Source organism: Sminthopsis crassicaudata, chromosome 2 (genome assembly GCF_048593235.1).
Source record: "Sminthopsis crassicaudata isolate SCR6 chromosome 2, ASM4859323v1, whole genome shotgun sequence".
NCBI classification, from domain to species: domain Eukaryota; kingdom Metazoa; phylum Chordata; class Mammalia; order Dasyuromorphia; family Dasyuridae; genus Sminthopsis; species Sminthopsis crassicaudata.
Genome location: NC_133618.1, coordinates 577039090 through 577062887, shown reverse-complemented (window position 1 = coordinate 577062887; position 23798 = coordinate 577039090). Strand labels below are relative to the sequence as shown.

Below are 23798 nucleotides of genomic sequence, written 5' to 3'. Positions count from 1 at the left end.
AGGTTTCCCTTTCACAATTCCTTCAAATCCATTTTTAAATTGCATACTTGTAAGTAAAAAGTTCTTTTAGCATTGGAATTATGCATGTTTGCAGCAAGGCTATATATTATAGACCTTTGTCCAGGCAGTCCAGGCTGTGTTAAGAGAATGGGTGTGCTACACATGTGCAAATATGCACACACTTCTCTTTAAATGAGTCTCACCCCATCTTCAGCAGAAGAAATTTTCTAAAATTTGAAATTTTAGAAAGTGTTAAATACTAGAGTCCTACATATTTTTGAGAAGACAACTGTAATGGAGGTATTTCGGTCTATTTCAGCTACTTTCCCATCTTTCCTTTTAATAGATTAAGAGACTTTCTTTGTTCTTTTTCTTTTTTCTTTTTAAAAAGGTCAGACCCTATGTTTATTCTAGCCCAGTTGGGGATTAGTGAAAATCAATTCCTGTTGAAATCATGCAGAGATGGTAAGTGGGGTTTACCTTCTCTGGAAATGAACTTCTACTTACCTGATTATTTCTTCTACAATGCACTGGTAAATGACCCCCAAAGCTCAGAAACGTGAGATTCAAGTTTTTCAGGCCACTTAACTTCATTTCCTTTTCCATCATCAACAGAGAGTTGATATCCTCCTCTGAGCTAACAGCTCTGAAGTTGTCAAATCCACGCTCAATTTCATTAAAAGCTAGAAGATTCTTTATGATGTACATCAAATAGGCTTTGAAATAAGTATTGAAAATAGCATACCTTCAAAAAGGACCTGGGGTTAGAGTTAAGTCTCTAATACCAATTATGACCCATTATCTCCCCTGGATTAAAGAGCAGCATACAGCAGAAGGCTAGTAGAGTTATGGCTATTATATGCTACCTTTGCAATAGCTACAAGTCCACATCTCTTTATTTCAGTATTTGAAATATATGCATTTCGGAGCTGATACCTCTCTTTTACCTGCAGCAAAATCCTAAATTTAAGAGTAAAGATCAATTAAGTGAAAATTGCAGCAAATAGCAGATACCCCAACAAGGGACCCTAACAATGACTGATTAGGGAATCAATCTTTGCAGCATTTGTGAGTAGGAGGGTTAGTCACTGTGCTAGAGAATTATTTTTCTTTATATGACCTGGATTACAAATGTTAAGTGCGCTGATTATACCAAGGAAGGAAAAGTATGTACACGTGTATCCAATATTCAATCCTCAGAGTCTGTTCAGGCCATATTTGGACATGCCTCCTGAGGATAGGCTAGAAACACCCTTCTATCTGACAGAAATCTAGTTCAAACAGACTTGGAATAGTCTTCTAATTCTGTCTGACTTTCAGACTATTAGTGCTGCCTGAGAAGCTGTTTTGATTTGTTAGATGGATTTGCCTGCTAAGCTTCCGCAAGAAGCTTGAGAAGGGATATACATGATGGTAGGGCCTTGGCTCTCCTACTTGTTCTGAGCCTAGTTTGATGATTCATGTAAGTTCACGCATTCCATATTTTGGGGTCTGGGAGCATGTAGAGTAAACTTCTGTGATCCTCAGTGTCCTCACTAAGCCTGTGGAGGGTCACATGAAACATGATCAATGTGTGTGATCCAACATGGTTGCTTTCTAGGCAGCTATTTAATCTGACACCAATGAGGGTCATTCACTTTCATTACCAACTAATTGCCTGAGAAATCTGGGTGAATTAGGGGTAGGAAGGGAAAGAAAAAGAAAAGAAGGAAAAATGGCTAATACAATCTCCATCTCAATTAGTTGAAATTTGTTTCCCAAATTTCAGCTTCTTTGATGGCAGCTTAACCCTATGTGTAAATACATGGTTTAAAAAAAGAGTGCAGGCAAATTCTGCAATACAAAGTGAAAGTGGTTAAATTTTATCTGGGGGAAGATGGTATTTACTTTCCCAAAGAATCTTGATCATCTTTTCAGTTTTGACTATTTCTTCAACTATTTGGTTCACAATTGCAGGAAAGATGTTACCACTTGAATGCTCAGCATCCTGATATGAGCAGAAGTAAGCTGTTATGCTGAATGCACCCAAGGGATTGGCCCTGGTCACTCCAAACCTTTTCTTGTAGTCTGAGGGATTTAAGATGAAGTACAATTGCTTTTATTACACATCTAATTGTTAATGAGAGGAAAAGTAATCAGTTCCTCCTTCCAATGCTCTACATGGAATCAGGAAGACTGCTGTGTCCAGGAGGAAAAAAAAAAAAAAAGCAGACAAGGATAGGGGGCTGGCATATTCCTGTTTTTGGTGGGGGGAAGAGGTGAGAGGTACTAGTTCCTATGTACCATTTTTACAAGCTCAGTATCCACTAAAGACTCACCTACTGGGATAACCTGAAGCAAAATCTTGGCCTGGACACTTCATCTAAACAATTTTTTAACCCTTTTAAGTGTAGTGTCTTCTAGTTGATTTACCTTAAGCATGCTGAGGACATTCATATATCTTCTCTCTAAGTGGTTATAGAACTGAGAAGAGGGAGGGAAGAAAGAAAATGAGAGAAAGAAGGAAACAGAGATCCTGGATCAATATACCATATATGCCAGTGGTAATAAACCACAAAAATGTCACACACACATACATACACCCTTTCACTCAGAACAACTCCAGAAGGCATTCAAAAACTTTCGCCTCTTCTTCATTAATGGTGGTTTTCAATCAGGTACTGTATGCTCCCAAAGCTAAAAAGTCTGCAGAGGTGCCGAGCTTTCTAGCTCAAAGCATCCTCCTCCTGTCCCTCAGAAGGAGCTCTCTCAGGAGCACTGATTCTTCTGCTTAACAGCAAAGCAACAGAGATTCTGGCAAAACACTAAATATATTTATAGGTCATCTGTGCCTGCAACCAAAGAGGGGGAAAACAGGTGCAGTGGGAAAAAGAGGAAGGAACAGGGAAGGGGTGAGTTTTAAAAGTTCCACTCATTCACCAAAGATAAAAGACATCTTCTGATAGCAGCACTTTAGCAGTCAGCTGTGCTGAGCAGACCATCCTGGGTCGACTGCAGGCCAACTCTGTTCAAACATAAGTCTGAAAGCCCCACTTCTCAGCTAATCCTAGGTAACTGGATAGTTGATTTTGTTGTTGCTTGTCTTGGCATTGGCAGATACATTAAATACCGCAACTTTAATGAGTCCTGTAAAAGGAAAGAAAAGAGTTAGTTCTGTATTCAAGCATCTTCATCAAATACAAAAGTCAAAGAACATTAACTTGGCATTGTCTTGGGGCAGAACTCCTAATAGTTTCCTTAACTTCACACTCCCAGCTGTAGGCATAAGTAATAATGACTATTTTTAAAGGATACATAAAAGGTCTGCTACTTGATAATATTGCTGTTATTTGAACTAGTTAGTAAGACACAGGACTGTGTCTAATAACTTAATAATAATAACTAATCCTGGTCCAATGAATCTTTCATTTATTCAAAATTTATTTAGGACCTATCGCATATAATAAGATACTGTACAAGATAAGGACTTCCAGCTAAGATGTCTGCCTGAATGAGAGGCCGATGGACCAATTGCCACCTACTTACTTCAACAAAACCAGACTGAATAATGGAAAACAAATCCAGTTAAGAAAGCATAGTAAGTGACTTCTCTTATTCCAGAACTGCACAAAAGGTCAGTCAGAAGTCCAATGGTAATAAGAAAAGGGAACTGCCAGCAAAGTCAGCTCCAATTAGCTCTGCCAAGTCTTAATCTTAGATCACTCCCACCATAGGCCACTTTTGTTCCTATACACACGCTGCAAAAACAAAGATGGAAAAAATCATGTAACCATTCTGACTAGGTCCACTAAAATTAACTTTATACAACCTTAACAAGATTCTTGCTGCTAAGCAGTCCTATTAAAACTTCCTTATCAACTCACCATCCTGTTTTCTAGAATACCTCTTTCATATCTTATCTCTTCTGAAAACTACCTCTTCTCCTATTACTCAAGTGCTTCCTTCATCTCTATCTCACACAATAAAGGGGCCTTAATCCTTAACAAGGCTAAAACCTCTATCTGTTTAAGCAATCTTATTCCATCCCATCTCCTCTAAGAGATCATCCCCTCTATCATCCCATTCTATACTTAATATTTTTTCCTCAGCCACATATAAAAAATATTCACTTAAAATTAGTCATGTTATTTATTACTTATTTTCAATCTTTCTTTTTTTCCTAGCTCATTTTCCACTGTCTGCAAATATACCCATGTCTGCTCCATCCTTAAAAAACCCTTACATGTTTTCACTCCTGCCAATTATTGTCCTATATTTCTTCTGCGCTCTGTAAATAAATTTCTCAAAAAGTCCTTCTATAACAGGGGCCTCCACTTTCTTTCCTCTCACTAACTTCTTAATGTCTTACAATCTGGCTTCTGACATCATTGAAAGCCTTCCATAACTTATCTTCTACTACTTTTCTAATCTTCTCATACTTTACTCCTCATCACATCCTCTCAAATCCAGTGACTTTATGGCTGTCCAATGAGCAAGATACTTTACCTCTTGATTTTGGGTATTCTCTCTGTCTGTGCCCCAGAACTGAAACACGCTCCTTCCTCAGCTTCATCTACTGACTTCCTGAGTCAGTAAGTCCCAACTAAAATTCCATCTTTTATAGGAAGCCTCTCATGAATCTTTTAATTTCTACTGCTTTCCTTTTGTTGTTTACTTCCTTTTTTTGCTTGTAGGTCAAGGGCAGGGACTGTCTTTTGCCCCTTCTTGTATATTCCTTGTACTCAGCACAGTATATGATGCTTAATAAATGTTTATTGACTGACTTATTGAAAACTGCCCAGACCTATTAGAAGCAAGGAGCAAAGTAAAGATATAAAGAATCAACCCATCACCTCCTGAAAGTAATTAAAAAAGGAAAGATCCCAGAAATGTCATAGCTGAAACAAAGCTTATGCTAAGCAACCAGAAAGATTTAAAGTACTAAGAAACCACAATCACTGTAAATGAGATGAGATCTTGAAATACAGTAATCCAGAAGGCAAATGGTATAAACTTATAATTGATTATACTTTGGAGGGGAAAAAGAAGACCTTTAAAGGAACAGAGAACATTGAGCAATCTGATGAAAAGATAAGAGCTGAATAAAATATATGAATCAAAAGAAACTCAGAAAGGTAAACTTATCTGACCAATTGGAAATAGTTTTATAATAACAGTGTTAACATTCGAATTGGAGGGAAAAGTGTCTTCCAGAATTTTGTCTCTTTTGTAGCAAAAACTGGTATTTCCAAGAGTTTTTGAGTAACTCAACCAAACTGGATAAAGCCAGTTTAACTTCTCTCAAAGCCTCTTGGGCTTCCTTTGTAAGCTGGCGTGGTGAGTTTAAAGCATTGTCTCCCCTTAAAATGTCATATAATAATTGTAATTGATTTACAATTTACAATTACAATGAAGTTAAGTCTAACACTGGATATATCCATTGGATATCTCCTATCAATTTCTGAAAGTCACTTAAGGTGTTCAACTTCTCTGTTCTTAAAGATGTGGTAATGCACGCCTGTGATCCCTGCTACTGGGAGTCTGCTCATTTCAAGTCCTCTCAGCCCTTATATACCTTAGTACAAGTACATCACTACAGTATACTGAGCATGTGTCAACTGTAGAACTGTTACATCACATCACCATACTAAGTACTAAGTATATGTAAACTAGAGAATCATTATCTCATCAATCACACTGAGTAAACACCCTATTGTAAGTACCCTTGTTTCAAGTATACCTTTCCCAGAGTTCTCTCACTATCTTCAGCTGTCTACATCTCCCACTTTCTTTTGCTTTAAACATAGATGGTCACACTCTCCCTGACTTCTCAGGAAGGGAGATGAGAACATCAAAAAAAAAAAAAAAAAAAAAAAAACATAAGAAAAACAACAGTCTCTGGAGATAGATTGGTTCTGTTCTGAACCAGAAGGGAGACTAAAAGGAATACATTAATGTACAAAAGAAGAAAGAGGAGATGGAACTTGTTCTTCCTCATAATTGTTCATAAGAACAGTGTAGAAAAGTTAAAGGAAAGGGGATGGGAGATCTGATAAACTTCACTTATGCCTGAAATGGACAAAGGAAGGTTGAATACAAACACACAAAATCTGGTGTAATACAACAAACTCAATAGGATAAGTAGGAATAGGGAATGGGATTAAGAGGGAAGATAATATTAAAAGGCAATAATCACAACTCCAACAAACTTTCTGATCCTAACGAAGGAATGAAAAAGGAAGACAATAAAAGAAAAATCAAATGACTAGAAATAAGGAGGAGGGGGTATCTTAGACAATGAGGAATAGCTGAACCAACTGTGGCATATAAATATAGGAGAATATCAATGTACTTCAGTAATGACAAGGGTGACTATTTCAGAGAATGCCAAATAGTATGAAATGACAAAGAATGAAAATAAATTTTTACAAGGAGGATAAAACTATGAAAAAAATAAATTTGAGACTTAAGAACTGATCAATGCAATGATCAACCATGTGTCCAAGGGACTTATGATGAAGCATTCTATTCATGACTAACAGAGAAGTGAAGGACATAAAATATACCAAGAAACATCTAGTTATAGAAGGACATGGACACTATTTGGATTAATTTTGCTTATTATTGTCATTATTATATCATTATTATTATTATTGTTATTATTATTTTTAACAAATTCTCTTTTTTCTCTCTCCATTTTTAATTGTGGGAAACAAGAAGCAATATTAATAATAAAAAAAGGCCATTGAAACATGTTTAAAATGCATAGAGGGGGAGGCAGAGCCAAGATGGTGGAGTAACAGAAAACAGTACAACAAATTCTCCCTCAAACTCTTTCTGCGCCAAAATGAATCTTGATAGGGAATTTTAAGAAAAAAGTCACATAAGTCACTTTCCAGTTGAAATAAGAATAAAGAAAGCAAAGGCTTGGAAAGAGAGAAACAGGATCTGGCCAGGAGAAAACATGTGGAATACTCTAGCAGGTAAGGAAAACTGGTCACCAGGGAAAAAGGAGTTCCAGACCCATACTGAGTTATTATGACAGAACAGCTTTGCAATGCATTCCCTAGTAGGGCAGATCTGTGTTCAAAGATGGCATTTCAGGGTAAGGGACAATTTGCAATGTGGCTCAGATCCCAAGAGCTGAGTGGGGTTTCATTCTTGGTTTAAGAATGGAAACATTTCCATTCTTAAACCTGCAGAGGAATAACAGCAGAGCAATTCTAGACTAAAGGCAAGTCTACAAGTCTCTCTCACTGAACTAGTAGAACTTCCCAGCTGATTATTACCAGTAGTCTATCAGTAGGTTCTTCTTGTTCTTTTCATTTTTATTTTTTTTTAATGAGGCAATGGGATTAAAAAAATGACTTGTCCAGGGTCACCCAGCTAAGAAGTGTTAAGTGTCTGAGGCCACATTTGAACTCAGGTCCTCCTGACTTCAGGTTAACTACAACAGTAGTGTCTAATTCAAACAGAAAGGAATCCCTGAAGGCTGCATACTTAGAAAATCAAAAACTAACTTTGTTTTATTGTATTTTATTTTATTGTCTTTTATTTATGTTGTTAAACATTTCTCAGTAACATTCTAATTTGGTTCCTGAATTCTTGCTGGCTGCTTTGGCACCTCTGAATTATAAGGCTGAGTTTATAAAACAAGAGAAATAAGGTTAGATGGGAGGTGATAACTTGGGAGAATATTCAAATGTGGAAAAGTTTAGGAAGGAGAGGAATAAAGGGTGATGAAATGATATAATCAAATAATTTTGGAGTTTTTGATGGCTGTTGCAAAACAACTGTGGATATAACCTTCCCTATGTATAAATGAAACAAAGTAGAATGCTTGGGTGCTTTGGATAATTGAAGGGACTGAAGACTCATGCAGCATTTTATCATTTATTCAGGTAGTAGTGCTTTTAAATACAGGATGGTCTCAAATATTTGAATGAACTCATCATGACCAGAAAAGATCTGAATCTATAGTAATCTTAAGAATCTGGATATCTTATGACTTCTTCATGCCTAAGAAAGAAGCTAGAAATGACTGACAAGGGTCTTTCAAAACTCCCCAAATAAGACAATTTCAAGGTGGTTAAGGCCTAGCAGGGGAGAGAGAGAAAGTAAGGAGCCTTGGAACCTAGTTATTGTAATTCTATGGTATTAACTGATATTTTAGATAGTGGAACCAAATAAATATGGCTAGATGTAGAGGGCTGAAACTGAATAGGCATACTTAAATCAGACAACGGAGCACTTAAGGCTAATTACCTATTTGATATGAAATAATGACCTTAGTAGCATATGTTTGGATAGATGGCTCTTCTAACAATTGATGCAGGTTCAATGTTTGGTGTTAAGATAAGGATTAGAGGGTGGGATGAGAGGGACCAGAGAGTCACTTTGCAGCAGCAGGAGAAGGTGAGAGTCTAGTGACTCTGGACTTGAAAATCCAGGATAGATCATTGGCAAGCCTTGTGGCTTTGCCTGCCTCCTTCACTTATCCCCCTAAAGACCAAGAGCTTTAATTTATGCTGACTCTGGCTGGCCCTAAGGCCCTCCAAGAAACTAGCCTGTACCTCACAGCTAGAGTTAAATCTCTACAACATGTGATATATACTTAGTGAACAGGGTTCCTCTTGCCATAATGTGTTGTGACCAGATTTAAATTAAGCAATATAAAAAAGAGCCAAAGCTAGTATCTCTTGGGCCTTTTAGTTTCCAAAGTATATTAAAAAAAAAAAAATCAAAAAATTTTTTTTCCTTTTAGAATCCAATGAGAGATAGGTTTGTATCCTGTAGCCTAGAGAGGTTAAAAAGATTCTCCAGGTCACAAAGTTCACCACTGTACAACTTTGAACCAGACATTAACTAGTTCTGCTTACTCGTGAAACTAGCATATTTTCCTTGGATATCCAAATCATTTGGTCCATGTAAAGTTAGTTCTCCTAAAATGGTTACTAATTTACAATGTGGAGCAGATCAAAATTAGTGATGTAAAGGGAAAAGGATCCTCATCCCATTATCTTTGCCATTTTCCTACTCATTTTTCACTGTTCCTCAAACATTATTTAGACATCAGCATAGCCATAAACTTCTCCCTCTAGTCATTTTGAAACCACTACAAGCTTACTCACGCCACACCAAAGCAAGGCTTCCATTTTAAATGTTGCAAATAGGGAGGTAGCATTGGTTTAAAGATGGCAGAATGTATCCCAAACTCTATCCAGGACACAAAACATAACAGATTGACTTCAGGCAAAAGAATAATTCTTCCAGAATCACCAGGGACAAAAACTACATTAACCAAAGGTAACATTGGATAAGGCAGTCTCAAATATTTCTGTTACTCAGAAAAAAGTTGTATTTTGCCTGTGCTTGTCTTCCTTCCAACAATCACATGCAGAACTAGATATACAACTATTTTTCCTACCTGTGCAAGTGTGAGGTCAATGTATGATTATTTTATCTGGAGACGTAGGTGTATGTGCGAGAAGGGGATCGAGGTGGTTCAGCTGGGGCAGCTGGGTCATTTAGGAAATCCCAGATGAGGATTGTGTCATCATGTGAACTACTGACGATCTGGAATTCATCAAACTGGAGTCGGAAAACTCTTCCTGAATGCTCCTAAACAGAAAGAAAAAAATCTACATTATTTTATATCCCACCATTTGAATTTCTTCAGGATCCAGGAAACAGGCTTCTTCATTTTTTCAACAAGATGCTAGTTGATCCCTTTTGGACAAATAGCAATGGAGAATAATCAAGAAATAGAAAATGCTTGAGCTGGTCTAGACTAATGGGATAGAAATGCAGTATGAAAATGCTATAGCATGTCCAAAGTCAGTTGCCAAAGAAGATTCTTCACTAGCAGTTCTAAGAATATGGATAAAAATGAATTTAATTAGTATTCAAGGCAGGTGAAAACAGCATAAATATTTGGCAACAATAAGCAAACAATAGATCAGAAGGATATTTTAATTATTATGGGAAATATAAAATTTAAACAAAACAGTACGTGCCTTCCTAATGCTCCTTCCTTCCTATGTGTAGGTTTACTTTAGTTTTTATTAAAGTATAAATTTAAAACCATGTATGAACTGAAATAAAGCTCACCATCTCTATAGACTTGCTTCTTCTCTCTCATAGTACATGTAAGTAACAACTACCTAAACACTGAATGCTGGTGAAACTAAGTACCAAATGCTAAGAGCATTTACTCTCTTGCTGTTCTTGGTTGAGTCCAGACATCCAGTATCAAAAAGGAGGAACAAAAAAAGATTTTTGCATGGAAAATTATATTATTCTATTTCAGCTTCAAAAGTTGCTATAAGCTTGTGGAATGATACTTCTGTCCATGGAGGGGAAATCATAAAAAGGAACTGGCCTGCAGAGAGCATTTGTTATCTGTGGACTTACTCCTACTGTTTGAAAATTGAACACAAACAGTAGGTGGTTTCCTATCTTCAATGTGAGCTGGGTTTGATTCTGGAGGCTATGTGAAACAAAGAAGAAGGGGTAAATAGACTGAAGGTTGCCCTTTAGCTAATCCTACTGACAATTCTGAAAACCATGCTCTGTCCTACTTCATCACTGCTGTTAGATCTGGTGTATTTAAAAAAAAAAACTTTTTTTTTTTTTTTTTTGTGCTCAGTTTCCTCCTCCTTTTGCCTTTTCACTAGAAACTAATATTGTTGTTCTTAAAATGATGACAAAGTTCATCAGAAGGTTAATTTTGTTCAGTGCCTTCAAAAAGTCACTTGCAGGATTCCTTTAATGACTGTATTAACAGGTCAGGGAAATTATCCTGTCATCCAGGGCATTTCTCAAAACTGATATAAGAACAATAAATCTCTAGAATATCTGGATGCTTGTTTTCAAAGTCTTTTTTCCCTTTAGTAGCTTTGTGATTTGAGTAGGGAAAAGACAAACCATTTGAACTTCATACACATAACTACCAATCCACCATTTCTCATCTTAGAGAGTTCTGTCAAATTGAAATCCAGCAGATACTTACTTTACTTTGTTCAGTAAATGTACTATAACCCTTCTTGGCATCCAAATGAATTTTAAGTTATGGCCAAGAAAAATGACAATATGGTGTTTGGGGTTCCAAAAGGAAAGGATGAACCTTGAACTTCTAAAGAAATTCTCTTAAGACTCTAGTGGTAGAAGAGGGATAGCAGAAATTCATATAAACAAATATTTGCAGTGAATGGAGCTTATATGATAAATGTAGCTTGTGGGAATACATATAAACCTTCCTGTCCCAGGAAAGTCTTCAAAAATATTTTTCTTTCTTAGGACATGATTCCATATTTATAAAGAATCTCTAGCAAACAGATACAAACAAACTATAAAGTATCTCCTTTATGTACTAATATTACTTTTTTGTGGGAACACCTTCTCATTTCAACCTACACCCCCCCCCCCGACCTGTTCAGTACAGGAGATATATATTGTAATATGGGACATAGGTCTCTCTTGAAAGGTGATGAATTAAAATATTTAGATCAAAGTAGATTTCTTAAAAGCAAATGAATCACTATTAGTAGGAGTTACAGCTGCATAAACAGTATATATAGAGAGACAAATAGTCCCACCTTCAAGCATCTACACACAATTTTATGATAATAGAGTATTATTTGGAAGCAATTGTTTGAAAAGCCATTTGATGTGTGTATGTGGTTCCCCTTTTGTTTTTTTAAATAAGATATTGCAGGATATTTTATGGTTAAGCTAAATTAAAATGAGATGACAGAAATAAATTTCATTTGTAAGGGCTAAAGCACAAGAATAATTTAAAGGGAAGTTTGTTGAATGATATAAAAGTAACATGTAGATAATAAAATCACAGGACTACAGAGTTAGAAGAAGCCTCAGAGACCATTCAGTCCAACCCCTTCATTTTATGAAGAAACCAAGACACAGAGAAGACAGGTGACTTGCCTGGGGTCACATGTCTAGCAAGTGTCTGAAGCAGGACTTCAACCCAGCTTTTCCAGAAAAAGAAATTACCACTGATGGCAAATAAGTTTACATGAGTGAAAAATAAACATAGGTGCACGCAGGTGACGTATCCCTGATGTGGTAAGAAAGTCCATAAAGGGCAGGTCCCGAGCCAAAGCATTTGATCAAAGCTCAGAATGTCACCTTCTGGGTTCTTGCTTTTCTAAGTTCTCAAAAGTAGAAAGAGTCTTCACTTCCTGCTCAGTTCTCTTAGCTTAAAAGGAGAAGCCCTTAATGTTTACCCAATATAAGCACCTGCCAAACAAAAGAATGCATATAGCTAGTTATTTTGGAAAGTGATGCTTTTCAAACTTCCCCTCATACAATGCTATGAAGGGAGAGGAGAAGGTTTGAAAATCTCAGAAAAATGTTGCCAGAGGCAACATCTCTTGACCCAGAAAGAATCACCAGTGCATATATATGTGGGGGTCAGGAAAGGGAGGTCATTTCAATTCCCACGGCACTTTGTGTTGGAGCAGGTGTGCTGGTCTTCATATACTGGACATATTCCAACTTGGGTAATTATATTCTCTTTCCCTAAGTACCCCCTGCAGTTTCTAGAGGATACAGAATTCTTATTCACTTCCTGAATTAAACTGTTGTGTTTAGTTGCTGTGCAGCTGTTAAACAGCTGCCACATTCCACTCCATGTACTTTTGGATGAAAGGCACCACATAAAAAATATTTTATTGTCATGTATATGCTGCCTTCTCATTTGGTCCTAGATTTTGAGAGGTTCTGGTTATCAAATCTAACTCAAAGTTCCACAGTAGGTGGACATCTCCATTTTTAACTTGTTTCCTAACTCTTGACCTCAAATGAAGCTCTTACCACAAGGGTTCGCAGACACAGAGTTCCTGCAGGAGCACGGGGGTCCAGAGCAGCTACAAGATCCCATACTTTAATTTTCCTATGGATCAAAAAAAAAGGAACAACCACAAAAATCTTTTTCTAAAAGCAAATTTTAAGGAACAGAGAAGAGAGTCAGCAGAAATTCACATAAACATTTACAGTGAATGGAGCTTATATGATAAATGTAGCTTGTGGGAATACATATAAACCTTCCTGTTCTAGGACATGGCTTTTACATTCACTCTTGGGTAGAGCTTAACAGAGGGAAAAATATGTGGTTAACATAAAAATGAGAAACAGGTGAGCTTCGCTAAACAGGACATGGACAGATGGAAAGCTTACACCAAACCTGGAGAAGGTAAAAAAGAGATATCTGACATCAGGCAGCTGGTGATACAAGAGCTTAATTAGAACCCAGAAATTTCTACTTTTGGTTTCTCTCTTTGCTGGCTGATTTATAGAACAGCATTAATTATACATGCTGGGGAATAGGTGATCACTTAAAAGCCCTGGAATTTATATTTGTGTACTCTCTTATTCTGATTTAACTATGAAAAGTCTAACAATTTCATTAATTGGTCATTAGATACTTCTTCATGTAAAAGTAATCTTTAATGAAAATACCAACACAAATACTGGTCAAAATCAAAAGAATGGTGGCTGGCAATAGGAAGTAGAGTAACAAGAGAAAACAGACTTAGATTCTAACATCTGGAATTTCCCATCCCAAAACTAATGAACAATTTCCCATGGGGATAATGGTGATGACTGACATAGAGGGATAAGCAACTACTACATTAGCAAATGGATGGATATTATCAGTGCAAGCAAATGAAGATCTAAGGAAATGTTGCTAATTATTTTATGAATATTTAAAAAACATGTCTTTAAGACTAAATTGTAACTTTTTTTTTTGAGTCAGATAACTTAAATTGAAGGCACAAGAGTTCCTGCACAAATCTAATCAACCAAATATTTACTGAGTCCATTTGACTACCAATCTCATCTGTGTTATATATAATACTACTAAAATATTTGGACAAGTTAAAACAGATGAAAACATAGCTGTACTTTTGCAAACCACTTGAAGAAGACTAAATGCAAAGGGGGTCAACCAAATTTTATAACTACTAACCCTTTCTTGTGTTTTAGGCTTGGCAGGAAACTGCCATTTTCATTAATTTCTTTTCATATAATAGTTATTTTACTTACTAGATCTTTTTTACATTTGACATTAAAGCTTTCGTTTGTATTATAAATTACATGGTCATGCTAAGTAACTAAAATAAATGGAAGATAGAACAAGCCTTAGACACAGTCTTACAAAGCCTTGGACCAATTGTTATGAAAAGATCTAAGAGATACTCTACAATGGAGGCAGCAACCCACTGCTATCAAAGAGAGTAATTCTACCTTTAATACCTTAAGGTAGGGGGATAGAGGGAGGCAGATTTTCTGAATCTTGTTGAAAACCTCACCCATCATAGGCCCCACTGACTATCCTCTTGTTATCAAATCGAATACAGCGCACCAGTTCCTCATGGCCCTCTAGCACTCGTAAACATGCTCCACATTCTATGTCCCACAACCTAAAAAAGAGAGTAAAATAAGAAACCCAAGTGTATTTCAGAGAACATGGATTATAATCATAAAAATTCACTTATCACAAATATAAATAATGCTTAAAAACAAGCATTAGGGCACAGATAGTACAGCTGACAAGGTAAACAATCTTTTTAATAATAATGGATAGCATAATTTTTGATTCAGAATAACTCAGAATTTATTTACATTTGGTTATGATGGCCAGACTACTGTGAAAGTAGTTCAATTGTTTTTTAAAAGTGGTATGCATTAGAAAATTTTATTTATACATATAAAAACTAGTTTGGAGAGAGTTGATATATAATCTTCTTATTAAAAAATAAAAGAATAAATAGGAAACATTTACAAGTCACTCAGCAGCTTTAAAAAATAACAAATAAAATCAATAATTTCATGTGTACCCTCATCATTTCTGAATACAAGACTTATTAATAATCAAGGAATTAAATGTTTATATAGGTATTGTACCCAGGTGAACTTTGCTCCTTTAAAAGTATACCACGACGATAACTTACAACACTCTAACTTTTATAATTTAAGACCATTTTTAGAAAAACAAATGCTGTTTTAAGGATTAGGAAACAAGAATATTTTTCACCATCCAGTATCAAAAACACTGCACAGCTTAATTTGCCTTTATGTAATAGTAAAATTAGTCCCCTTCTATATGTATATTCAATAGTTCCAAAAGCAACTCCCCGCCCTCCTAAATTTAAAGCTAATCCAATATTATAAATATTTTCTTGCCCTTCAAAAACAACATTCCTTTTCCCTTCCTTAAACCAAATCCTGCAGTACAGAGCCCTAACAAAAACAATTAATGCAAATACTTTTTATTGCTGTAATAATATACTTTCTTTTAGTCTGATAGGATAGGCAGGAAAGTTATTCTCAGCTCAAGTAAAGCATGTATTTTCAAGTTATTCTATAGTATGTAATTTTACAATTAGGTTTTCTTAGGCATTAACACATCAAAAGTATGTAAGATTATCTAGAAAGTGAATTAATCAATCCAACAGGTAGTACTCTCTGAAAACAATGAGAATGTATGTCAACCATTTCCCTCCCTTGCAAAAGTATCTCTGATAAATGTCCACACAATTCAGTTTAATTATGCACTGAGACTGACTGTTTTTACTCCTCTATGGGGTAGTGTAAGGAGGAGAGACTTTTTACATATATAAATATAAAAATTAAATTAGAAACTTCTTAAAAAAACATACATGTGTATGTATATATATATGTACATATGCTTTTATGTATCTGTACTAAAATTAATTTAAATTATTTCATGCTTTGAGTTTAATCTATTAAGTTATATGTAAACTAAGACATCTTTATTAGATAGAATGAGTATATTTGGTATTGAATGAGGGTCATTCTTATCCCACATCTTCCCCCCAGGAAGTAGAAGGAATGGAAGAATCTCTCCAAATCTCAATCATATTTGTGACAATGTCTTTATGAAGCAAGAAAATGAAATGAATGCTTCACTTTATAATTGCCAACCCATATGTCTTTAATAATAGAGGAAAAAATGAAATTGCCAGTAAAGTATGTGGTATGTTAATGGCATGTGCTCTATAATTCTTCAGGAGGAACAGAAATTTTTTTGAAGAAGTGACAGAGAAAAGGCATCCTGATATTGACTTTTCTTTTGGAAAGTGAGTCTTTCTAACTTGCCTAAGGTAGAAGTCATAGACTTGTTCCTACTACATTGTTCAGCATGGAAGCTTCAACTGGCTATATTTCTAATGTGGGCTGATTCACTTCTCCTTAGGCAACCCAGTTTTTCCATTACTTTCAGGGGCTCATCATATTGGTGCCTGATTTAATGACTTAATTTAGTTCAGTCCAGGATTTCTGAGCTCAAGCAAGCCACCATCCTTAGTTTCCCATGTAGCAGGGATTAGAGGTCTACATAGGCTACCGTGTTTGGCTTGGGTTGCACTTTTCATCTCAGATAGAAGCAATTTTAGAGAAAGAAAATCTCAGTCTTAAAGGACTCCCAACTTCTACCTTCTTAACTGAAGTCCAGTCTTTTTTTTTTTTTTCTTTTATTCAAGCTATGTACTCTTTAAATAAAATCTAGTTATTAGAAAACAGCTCATCAACAAAAACACTGCTTTTCTTACTTCACTTCAGAAATAGTCTATGTCCTGCAAGGAACTAAAGAAAATCTTTTACAGTTTAGAGGTTAGTTTTATTTTTAAATTATCCCAAGGAAAATGAAAACAGGATGTCATCACTGAAATGTATATAAACCTGTGGATCCAAGAAACCATAATTTTACTCACCTGATAGTATTGTCAGATGAGCCGCTCACTACTAACCTATCTCTGTATTGCAGACAGGCAATGCCTCGCTTGTGGCCATTTAAGGTCCTAACAAATTCACAAGTACTTGTGTTCCATACCTGAGACCAAAAAGAAAAAAAAGTATTTGGTAGTTAATCTGGGGCTTTTTACTGGGGTTTGCCAGCTCCCAGCTGTGATGTAGCCCAAGACCTGTGCCATTAGGATAGTTAATTTTATAGGTAAAATAATCTTTTTAGTAATGGGTAGTATGTCTTTTTGTTTGTTTGTTTTATTTTTGATTCAGGACAACCTACAACTTATTTTTGCGTCTGATTTTAAAGGTCTGAGAAGTTCCCAAATAAATGCAGACTGTGAGGTCAATTCAATCCTATAAGAATGAAAAATCTGTAAATTTTTTTTGAACTTAAAATTTTTATCTGTTTTTCTCATACTCAGCAACACCATGGCAATGAAGCATCTAATAACAATGAAGGTTTATCTTATCTTCAAACTCAATATTCATTTAAGTCTGGGTCAATATATTAGCTGGAAAGTCATCTTGAAATGACATTTAAAAATGAATTTGCCTTTGATAAAATTTTCAGGCTAATTCCTCTTATTTTAAGTTGAGGAAGAGTTGGAAAAATCCTGGTCTCCAGCCTAACAATACTTAAAGTTTCTCACCTTTATAGTCCTGTCTCCTGATGCAGAGACAATGTACTTGTCGTCAAAGTCTACAACATTAACAGCAGCTCGATGTCCTACCAGCACCCTTCGAAGGGTGATGTCAGTGGGGGAGGCCATATCCCATACAGCAATGGAACGGTCTTTGGAACATGTCACCATCATTCCATTATTGAAACGCAAATGAAGAACTGCTTCACAATGGTGAATCAGTGTGTTCAACATTTCGCCTGTATTTACATCCCAAACTCTGGAAAGAAAAAACAAAGTAAATTGGGCAGGTGAACTGGGATGTCAGAAAATTTCATGCTACAATTCATTCAACAATATACATAAAGGTTCACAAGATTTTGTGAAAATTCATTTAAAGCCTTGAGACTGACTTCAGAAAAGGGATTCTGATGAACAATAGGACCTAGGGATATGCATATGTGTACTCTGTTCTAGTGCCTGTGTGTGTGTTGATAAAGGATTGTCATCTATAAACCAAAGTGTTTGAAATGTTATTTGAGTTTACAGAATAGCTGTTAGTCCACTTTTCTCCCCTATGCACTCCTATAACAGATTTCTTTGAATAATAGAATCCTTAAAAATATCTCATCCTATGGTATGCTCAATTAACTATTGGAAGTTGATGACAAGGATTAAGATAGTTTAGGCCTTTAAGTCAACAGACCAGAAATAGGAATAGCTTATTCTCTTTACAGAGGATAACTTGTTATAGTAAACATTTAATTCAAGAGTATCTAAAATGTAGATGACTGGGATTTTTTCCATTTAAAAAAAGAACTTACTTTTGATGCATTATGTTTGCTAAATCCTTTAGCTTAAGGCAAAATTCCTTACAGAGGGTTCCTGCAGTGCTGTTGGTACCCAGAACTCAAACTGCACTGGACTCCAGCAGCATAATGGCTATGTCATCAAATCACCAATGCCTCTGGAAATTGAGTACCCCCTCCTTTAGTGAAGCTTGCAATTAAAAACTGCAGGGATAGCAGGGGAGGAGCTAGCAAGAATAGAGTACACTCACCTATACAAGTTTAAACTGGGGTGTTTGTACTGCCACACTATGGTTCTCACCACCTGAAACTGATGCTTCATTATATGGACATATAATTCTTGTGAGATATTCTTCTAGGGGAATGTATAAGTTTGCCATAAAGATGACAAGTTAAATATCACTTCGCTAAATTGAAAAGGTTATTATTTTATGGTATAAATAGTAACTATATAACATAGAATGTGTATTTATAAGTAAAAAATACAAAGTTACACGATGAGTTTTGGAAATGAGCTTTTAATTCAAGAATTGTAGACATGATTTTATATTGATGATCCTTAGATATAGTTTTAGAAATACTAAAGTCAATGATGGCAAGAAAAGAAAAGAAGAGTGGAAGGGAAAGGTTTCAAAGCCCCAGTAAGTTCTCTTTGGTCTCTTATACCTGACGGTGGAATCAGAAGACCCGGTTATGATCACCCTCTCATCGTACTGGAGGCACAAGACTGATCCTGTGTGTCCTGTGAGGATGCGCTTGCACTCCAGCGTGTTCTTATCCCAGATCTAGGAAGGTAAACAAGGAGGAGAGACCCTTGGGATCATTGTGCCAGTGGGTTACATGGCAATGACTTATCAGTTTCATTATGGCAATTTTTGTAGCTGGGCTAAAACTAATGTGGGAGTATGTGATATACTTTTTTTCTACAGGTAAAGTTGAGGGTTGAAACACTTTTAGTATCTGTGGTTTCATTTTAAGACAGATTTTTTCTGTTTCAGTGAGGAACAAAGGTAATATACAGTTACTGTAGGACCAATCACACTGTAAGAAAAACTCATCTTGAGTAGAAGCAGAATACATCAATCTGGATCTGATAGATTTATATAGGCTCTTCTGATAAATGAATGCACTTATGAGGAAAACATTTAGATTCTGGGGTGAGATGTATATCCCAAACCCTAAAAATTTTCCTCTTTCTTTCAGAGTTAAGCTAATACTATTAACTTCTGAATTGTTTTGGGTGATGGCTATCCTTTCTACCTCCACTTCCCTCTAACTGAGCATACAAGAAGCCTCACCTTGATAGTGTTGTCTCGAAGGCCACTTACTATCTTCTGATCATCATATTGTAAACAGTAAACTCCTTTGCTAGTTTCACTCCGGCAATGGATTCTCTGTAAACTGTGTCTTCCACAACGCCAGTTAGATTCTATTGTCTGTGGAGGATGGGTGACAAAGTGGCAGCAATTAGGTTCATTAAAATTTCTTGACTTCTCTCTCCAGATATCACAGTAGCAAGAGAGTCAAGAAAGGAAAGGTAGAGAATGTATACTTCAAATTTATTGATGTTCCTCAGAACTAGAGCCAAATTTAAAATTTGTTTTTAGGTAATATGTCTCTATCTTCAGGAGTCAACTCAACAGCACTTCTCCATCTGCTACAGTTCCTAGAAATTCATTTTCCTAGGATTTTAGAAACTGACCCTGCCAAAAGAGGTCGCATATTAATCAGCCTCATATATTCAACATTCTATCTGAATATGGATCAACTATCTCAAGTGATAAGCTTCTGTTAATATTGTCAGAATTTAACTTCCAATTATCTTTTAGAGGCACTTATCAGTTCTCACCGTTATATGACATAAAAACATCAAGCACCATGAGATTATTTAACAGGCAGCGATGGAAAGATTAAAGATGTGGCTCATGATTTTCTAGATTGCAAGAATCTTAATCACTTTTTAAAAAAATGACCTTTTAACTCAAATTAAATGAATTCTATATCCCTTGGTTCAAATACATACACATCCACAAAAATCATTATTGTAGCAAATCAACAGTTTTCTTTAATTTTACAAATACCTGTGTCTAATCCAGACAGATTCTTACCTCAATGTCCTGTATAATTTTAGGATAAAGTGCTCTGTAAAAAGAGTTTGGAGGGGCAACCCCATCAGGAGGTTTGTTTTTGAATAAATACTGTCCCCTAAAAGACAAAAAACATTTATCAATGATAATTTCACCTCTTATTTATATAGTGCTTCATACTTTTTTCAAAGTATGCCATATTTCATTTGATTCTCAAATCCACCCAGTAAGGTATGAATGTAATCTTGATTCCAGAACATCTAAACCAAGAAGTATATGAGGCAGTGTTGATTCTCTCTGTTTTGCATTATGTACAGAGACCAATTAGCATCTATTTGCTTTCTAATAAAACAGGGTTATTTCCAGTCAAGAATAACACACAAATAGAATATACTTTGCTTACTTCTTGGTTTCTGGTGCCATGGATAGTGGGAATCTTGAGTTATTTTTGAAGTAACAGCTATTTATTACTTTCATAGATCATAGGCTACAAGTACTTCTAATGCAAGACTATGTAATTAACTGCACAATGTCAAGAGATAAAGTTAACACTGATAATGTTCACAAGCTACTCACTATTTCAATGAGTTAATATTATGTTGTTTTTCACTTTTCAAAATAATGCTTTCATTTACAGAATATACTACATGGATATGGCTAAGAATCAAAATGCATGCCAAAAGTCCTTTCTACACTAGATAAAGCTGACATCAAGACCAATGGGTTCTGGTACTAGGTATAGCTTAATATAAGACTTATAGATCTAGAGATACTTTTTTAGGTCCTTACTTGTGTGGGCTTAGCTGCCTTGGGTGTTCAGTTACTCACACATTATTGGACAATGTAGATGTATTTTAAAAATAGAAACTCAGTTTACTCTTAACAGAAAACAAAAAAGGTCACTGGAGTATATAGCAGCAGGCAGGAGGTAAGATAAAGAGAAATGGTTACAAGTTATATAAAGTTAAGTTTTAAGGCAGAAATCAAGCTTCACAGGTGTATTTCCAGTTATGTGTGCATGTGAGCATGCGCACACACACGCACACGCACACACACACACATATTTTCTTGCCTTTGCTTGATTCTTCGTAAGCAACATTTGTTAGCATCTCCTTCCTTATGACAGTACATCTCTGCAATACTCATATCCCAGGCTAGATCTTTACTACAAAAAATTCAGTAAATGGCAATCACTTCCTGCTGTGTAAAAAATTTAATTCCTCATCCTGAAGTTAAGAACCCACCAAACACGGTGTGGAAGCTAGTAAACCCCACTATGGGCGTACTAACTGCTGTTATGACTGGCACAGTGCCTTGCAAAGTGAAGACAGGCAGAAATGCCTCTGAGTGTAATCCTGGCACTAGAGAAATGCTGTTTTCTCTGGGCCAGTCATCCACTCCTCCCTCTACAGCTCCATTACAATATAATTAATTGTTCAATGTCTCCAGGAGTATTTCTCCCCTGCCCTCTCCTTATTATACACCTTGAAAATTAGTTGAGAAAATTTCCTATTAGGAAGATAGCTAGCTCTATTGTCTATGCTGATATAGAATACTAAGCTGGCAAGGAAGAGGCCAAAAATGCTTTTATGTGGGGGAAAAAAAAAAGGTGGGAGAGAGGGCATAGATTTATAAAGCAGAAAGGGATGAAAGTAATATGTTTAAGGGCAAATTGGCTGAAAATGTGCTTCTTTGAAAAAGTTACTCTATTAATGTATTAAAGGTGAATAGATTACTGCCTTCTAATAGAAATTAATCATAGTTTTGAAACAAGAGCTTATAATATTGGTAAATGCCAACCACACTCTAAATAAGTTCCTATCTTCCTTTTTATTTCCTAGCACCTAGCACACAGGCACTTCAAGGGAATCTACATATGTCCTGACACTATTCAAAGTACATCAAGAAAAGATGATATTGTACACCTGCATCTATCTACACTTGTAGCTTGGGTTCTAATACTTCAAGTCATAGACAGGGTATAGGGAATATATTGCTGTAAAATGCACAAAGTTAGTACTGTCATTTTTTCCCCCTATTGCATTTCCTGAGGCAGTTGGCTTAATACAATAGGAGGACATCAGTTATTCACTGGGTAAACAATGAATCCACACTATGTGTAAGGTGTCATGCTAGATGATGCTTGATTACTTTACGATGATCCTGGAACATACATAGATAACTCATTATCCTCATTTGTTCCTAAAAAAACTGACTTCTCATCTAGCATATGAATAGATGCCAAACAAGAGTGCTAGAGAAAAGGGCATCTGGATGTCAAAAAATCTAGGTGTACATGCTTCTTTGCTGTATCATATATTGAATCCTTTTAGGAAGTAAGTTCCTTGACCAATAGGGACCATTTTTATCTATCTAAAATGGTAGTACCTATGAGAGTATGAGTACTTGATAAATGTTAAATATTAAGAGTAAAGTGTTATCATAAAATGTGGCCTGCTGATTAAGAAAATGGGGCTTTTCCCAAGTGGTCTTTTAATGTACTTTAAGACTTATCATTATTGAGCACATACAGTGTACTCAGCACTCTACAAGACAGAAAAATGACAGAATTCATACCTTGGGAGGATGGGTATACAATCTAAATCAGACCAACAATTCCATTTGGATACAAAATACAGCCCCTGAGAAGAAGTTAAATCTTAGAGCCTAAAGCTTCACTGGTAGTTTGTATCTTTTTTTTTTTTTTTTTTTTGGATGGAGGGATTTGTAGAAAGCTTAAAAGATAGAGTGAAGGCAAAGGTATATCATTGAAAGGCTTCAATGAAATGGTGAGCTTTTGGGGACATATTTCAAAGGAAGAAGGAAGTGCGGAAATTACTGCACTTGTTCAAAGAAGCCTGAATAAAGCACAAGAAAAAAAGTGAGCAGGAAAGAGATAAACATCAAACATTAAAGGGAGAAAGGGAACATGTAGAAATGGAAGCAGCATTGATAAAGTGATTTTATATTAATAGTAATATTAAGCAGAGTCTTGATATGATGATCAAAATACTTTTAATTTCATGGGTGTACATCAAGTTAGGAGGGATGTAGCAGACATAGTTTGTAGTAGGATGGAGCTGAAGTAGAGGGAGCCAAATTAGAACCCTAGAAGACAAAAAACAGCAGGAGTATGTTGTTTCTTCTGTAGTTGGAAAATCTGTAGGAGTAGCAGTCATATACCTGGTATTAAATCTTGGTTGATTTGGATTTCATATATTTTCCAATGAGCTTGTTTGGCTGCAACTTTAATTAAAATTGTTTTATTTAGGACCAGACCTGAGTGAAATTATTATATATTAAATATTATAGTCTGCTTTTGGTATTTCCCACTTCCTCCAGTGACCTATTTTTTTCAAACTTTCCCTGCTCCGTATCTTAATGAAAGCATATACATTCACACTGAAATGTCAGTGGTTAAAATAAGTTTTAAAGTGTTATTGCTTCCAGTATTATTAACCTAAAAGAATGAGAATGAGTTTCTTGTGATGGAATTCTTAGTATTGGCAGTA

General features: G+C 35.7%; 1 protein-coding gene across 15 annotated transcripts in view; it reads right to left on the bottom strand.

Moving 5' to 3' along the window:
- Positions 1 to 2791: 2791 nt before the first annotated feature.
- BTRC (beta-transducin repeat containing E3 ubiquitin protein ligase) overlaps positions 2792 to 23798 on the bottom strand; it is a 182248-nt gene continuing 161241 nt past the window's right edge. For all 15 annotated transcript variants that reach the window (XM_074295378.1, XM_074295375.1, XM_074295383.1 and 12 more), the window contains 9 exons: positions 20308 to 20404; positions 19498 to 19635; positions 18866 to 18984; positions 17421 to 17670; positions 16737 to 16855; positions 14313 to 14423; positions 12814 to 12892; positions 9407 to 9600; positions 2792 to 3126 (listed from right to left, as the gene is read on the bottom strand). In XM_074295378.1, coding sequence (XP_074151479.1) covers positions 9439 to 9600; positions 12814 to 12892; positions 14313 to 14423; positions 16737 to 16855; positions 17421 to 17670; positions 18866 to 18984; positions 19498 to 19635; positions 20308 to 20404 — 1075 coding nt within the window. In that variant the 3' untranslated portion in view covers positions 2792 to 3126; positions 9407 to 9438. The remainder of the gene's footprint in view (positions 3127 to 9406; positions 9601 to 12813; positions 12893 to 14312; positions 14424 to 16736; positions 16856 to 17420; positions 17671 to 18865; positions 18985 to 19497; positions 19636 to 20307; positions 20405 to 23798) is intronic.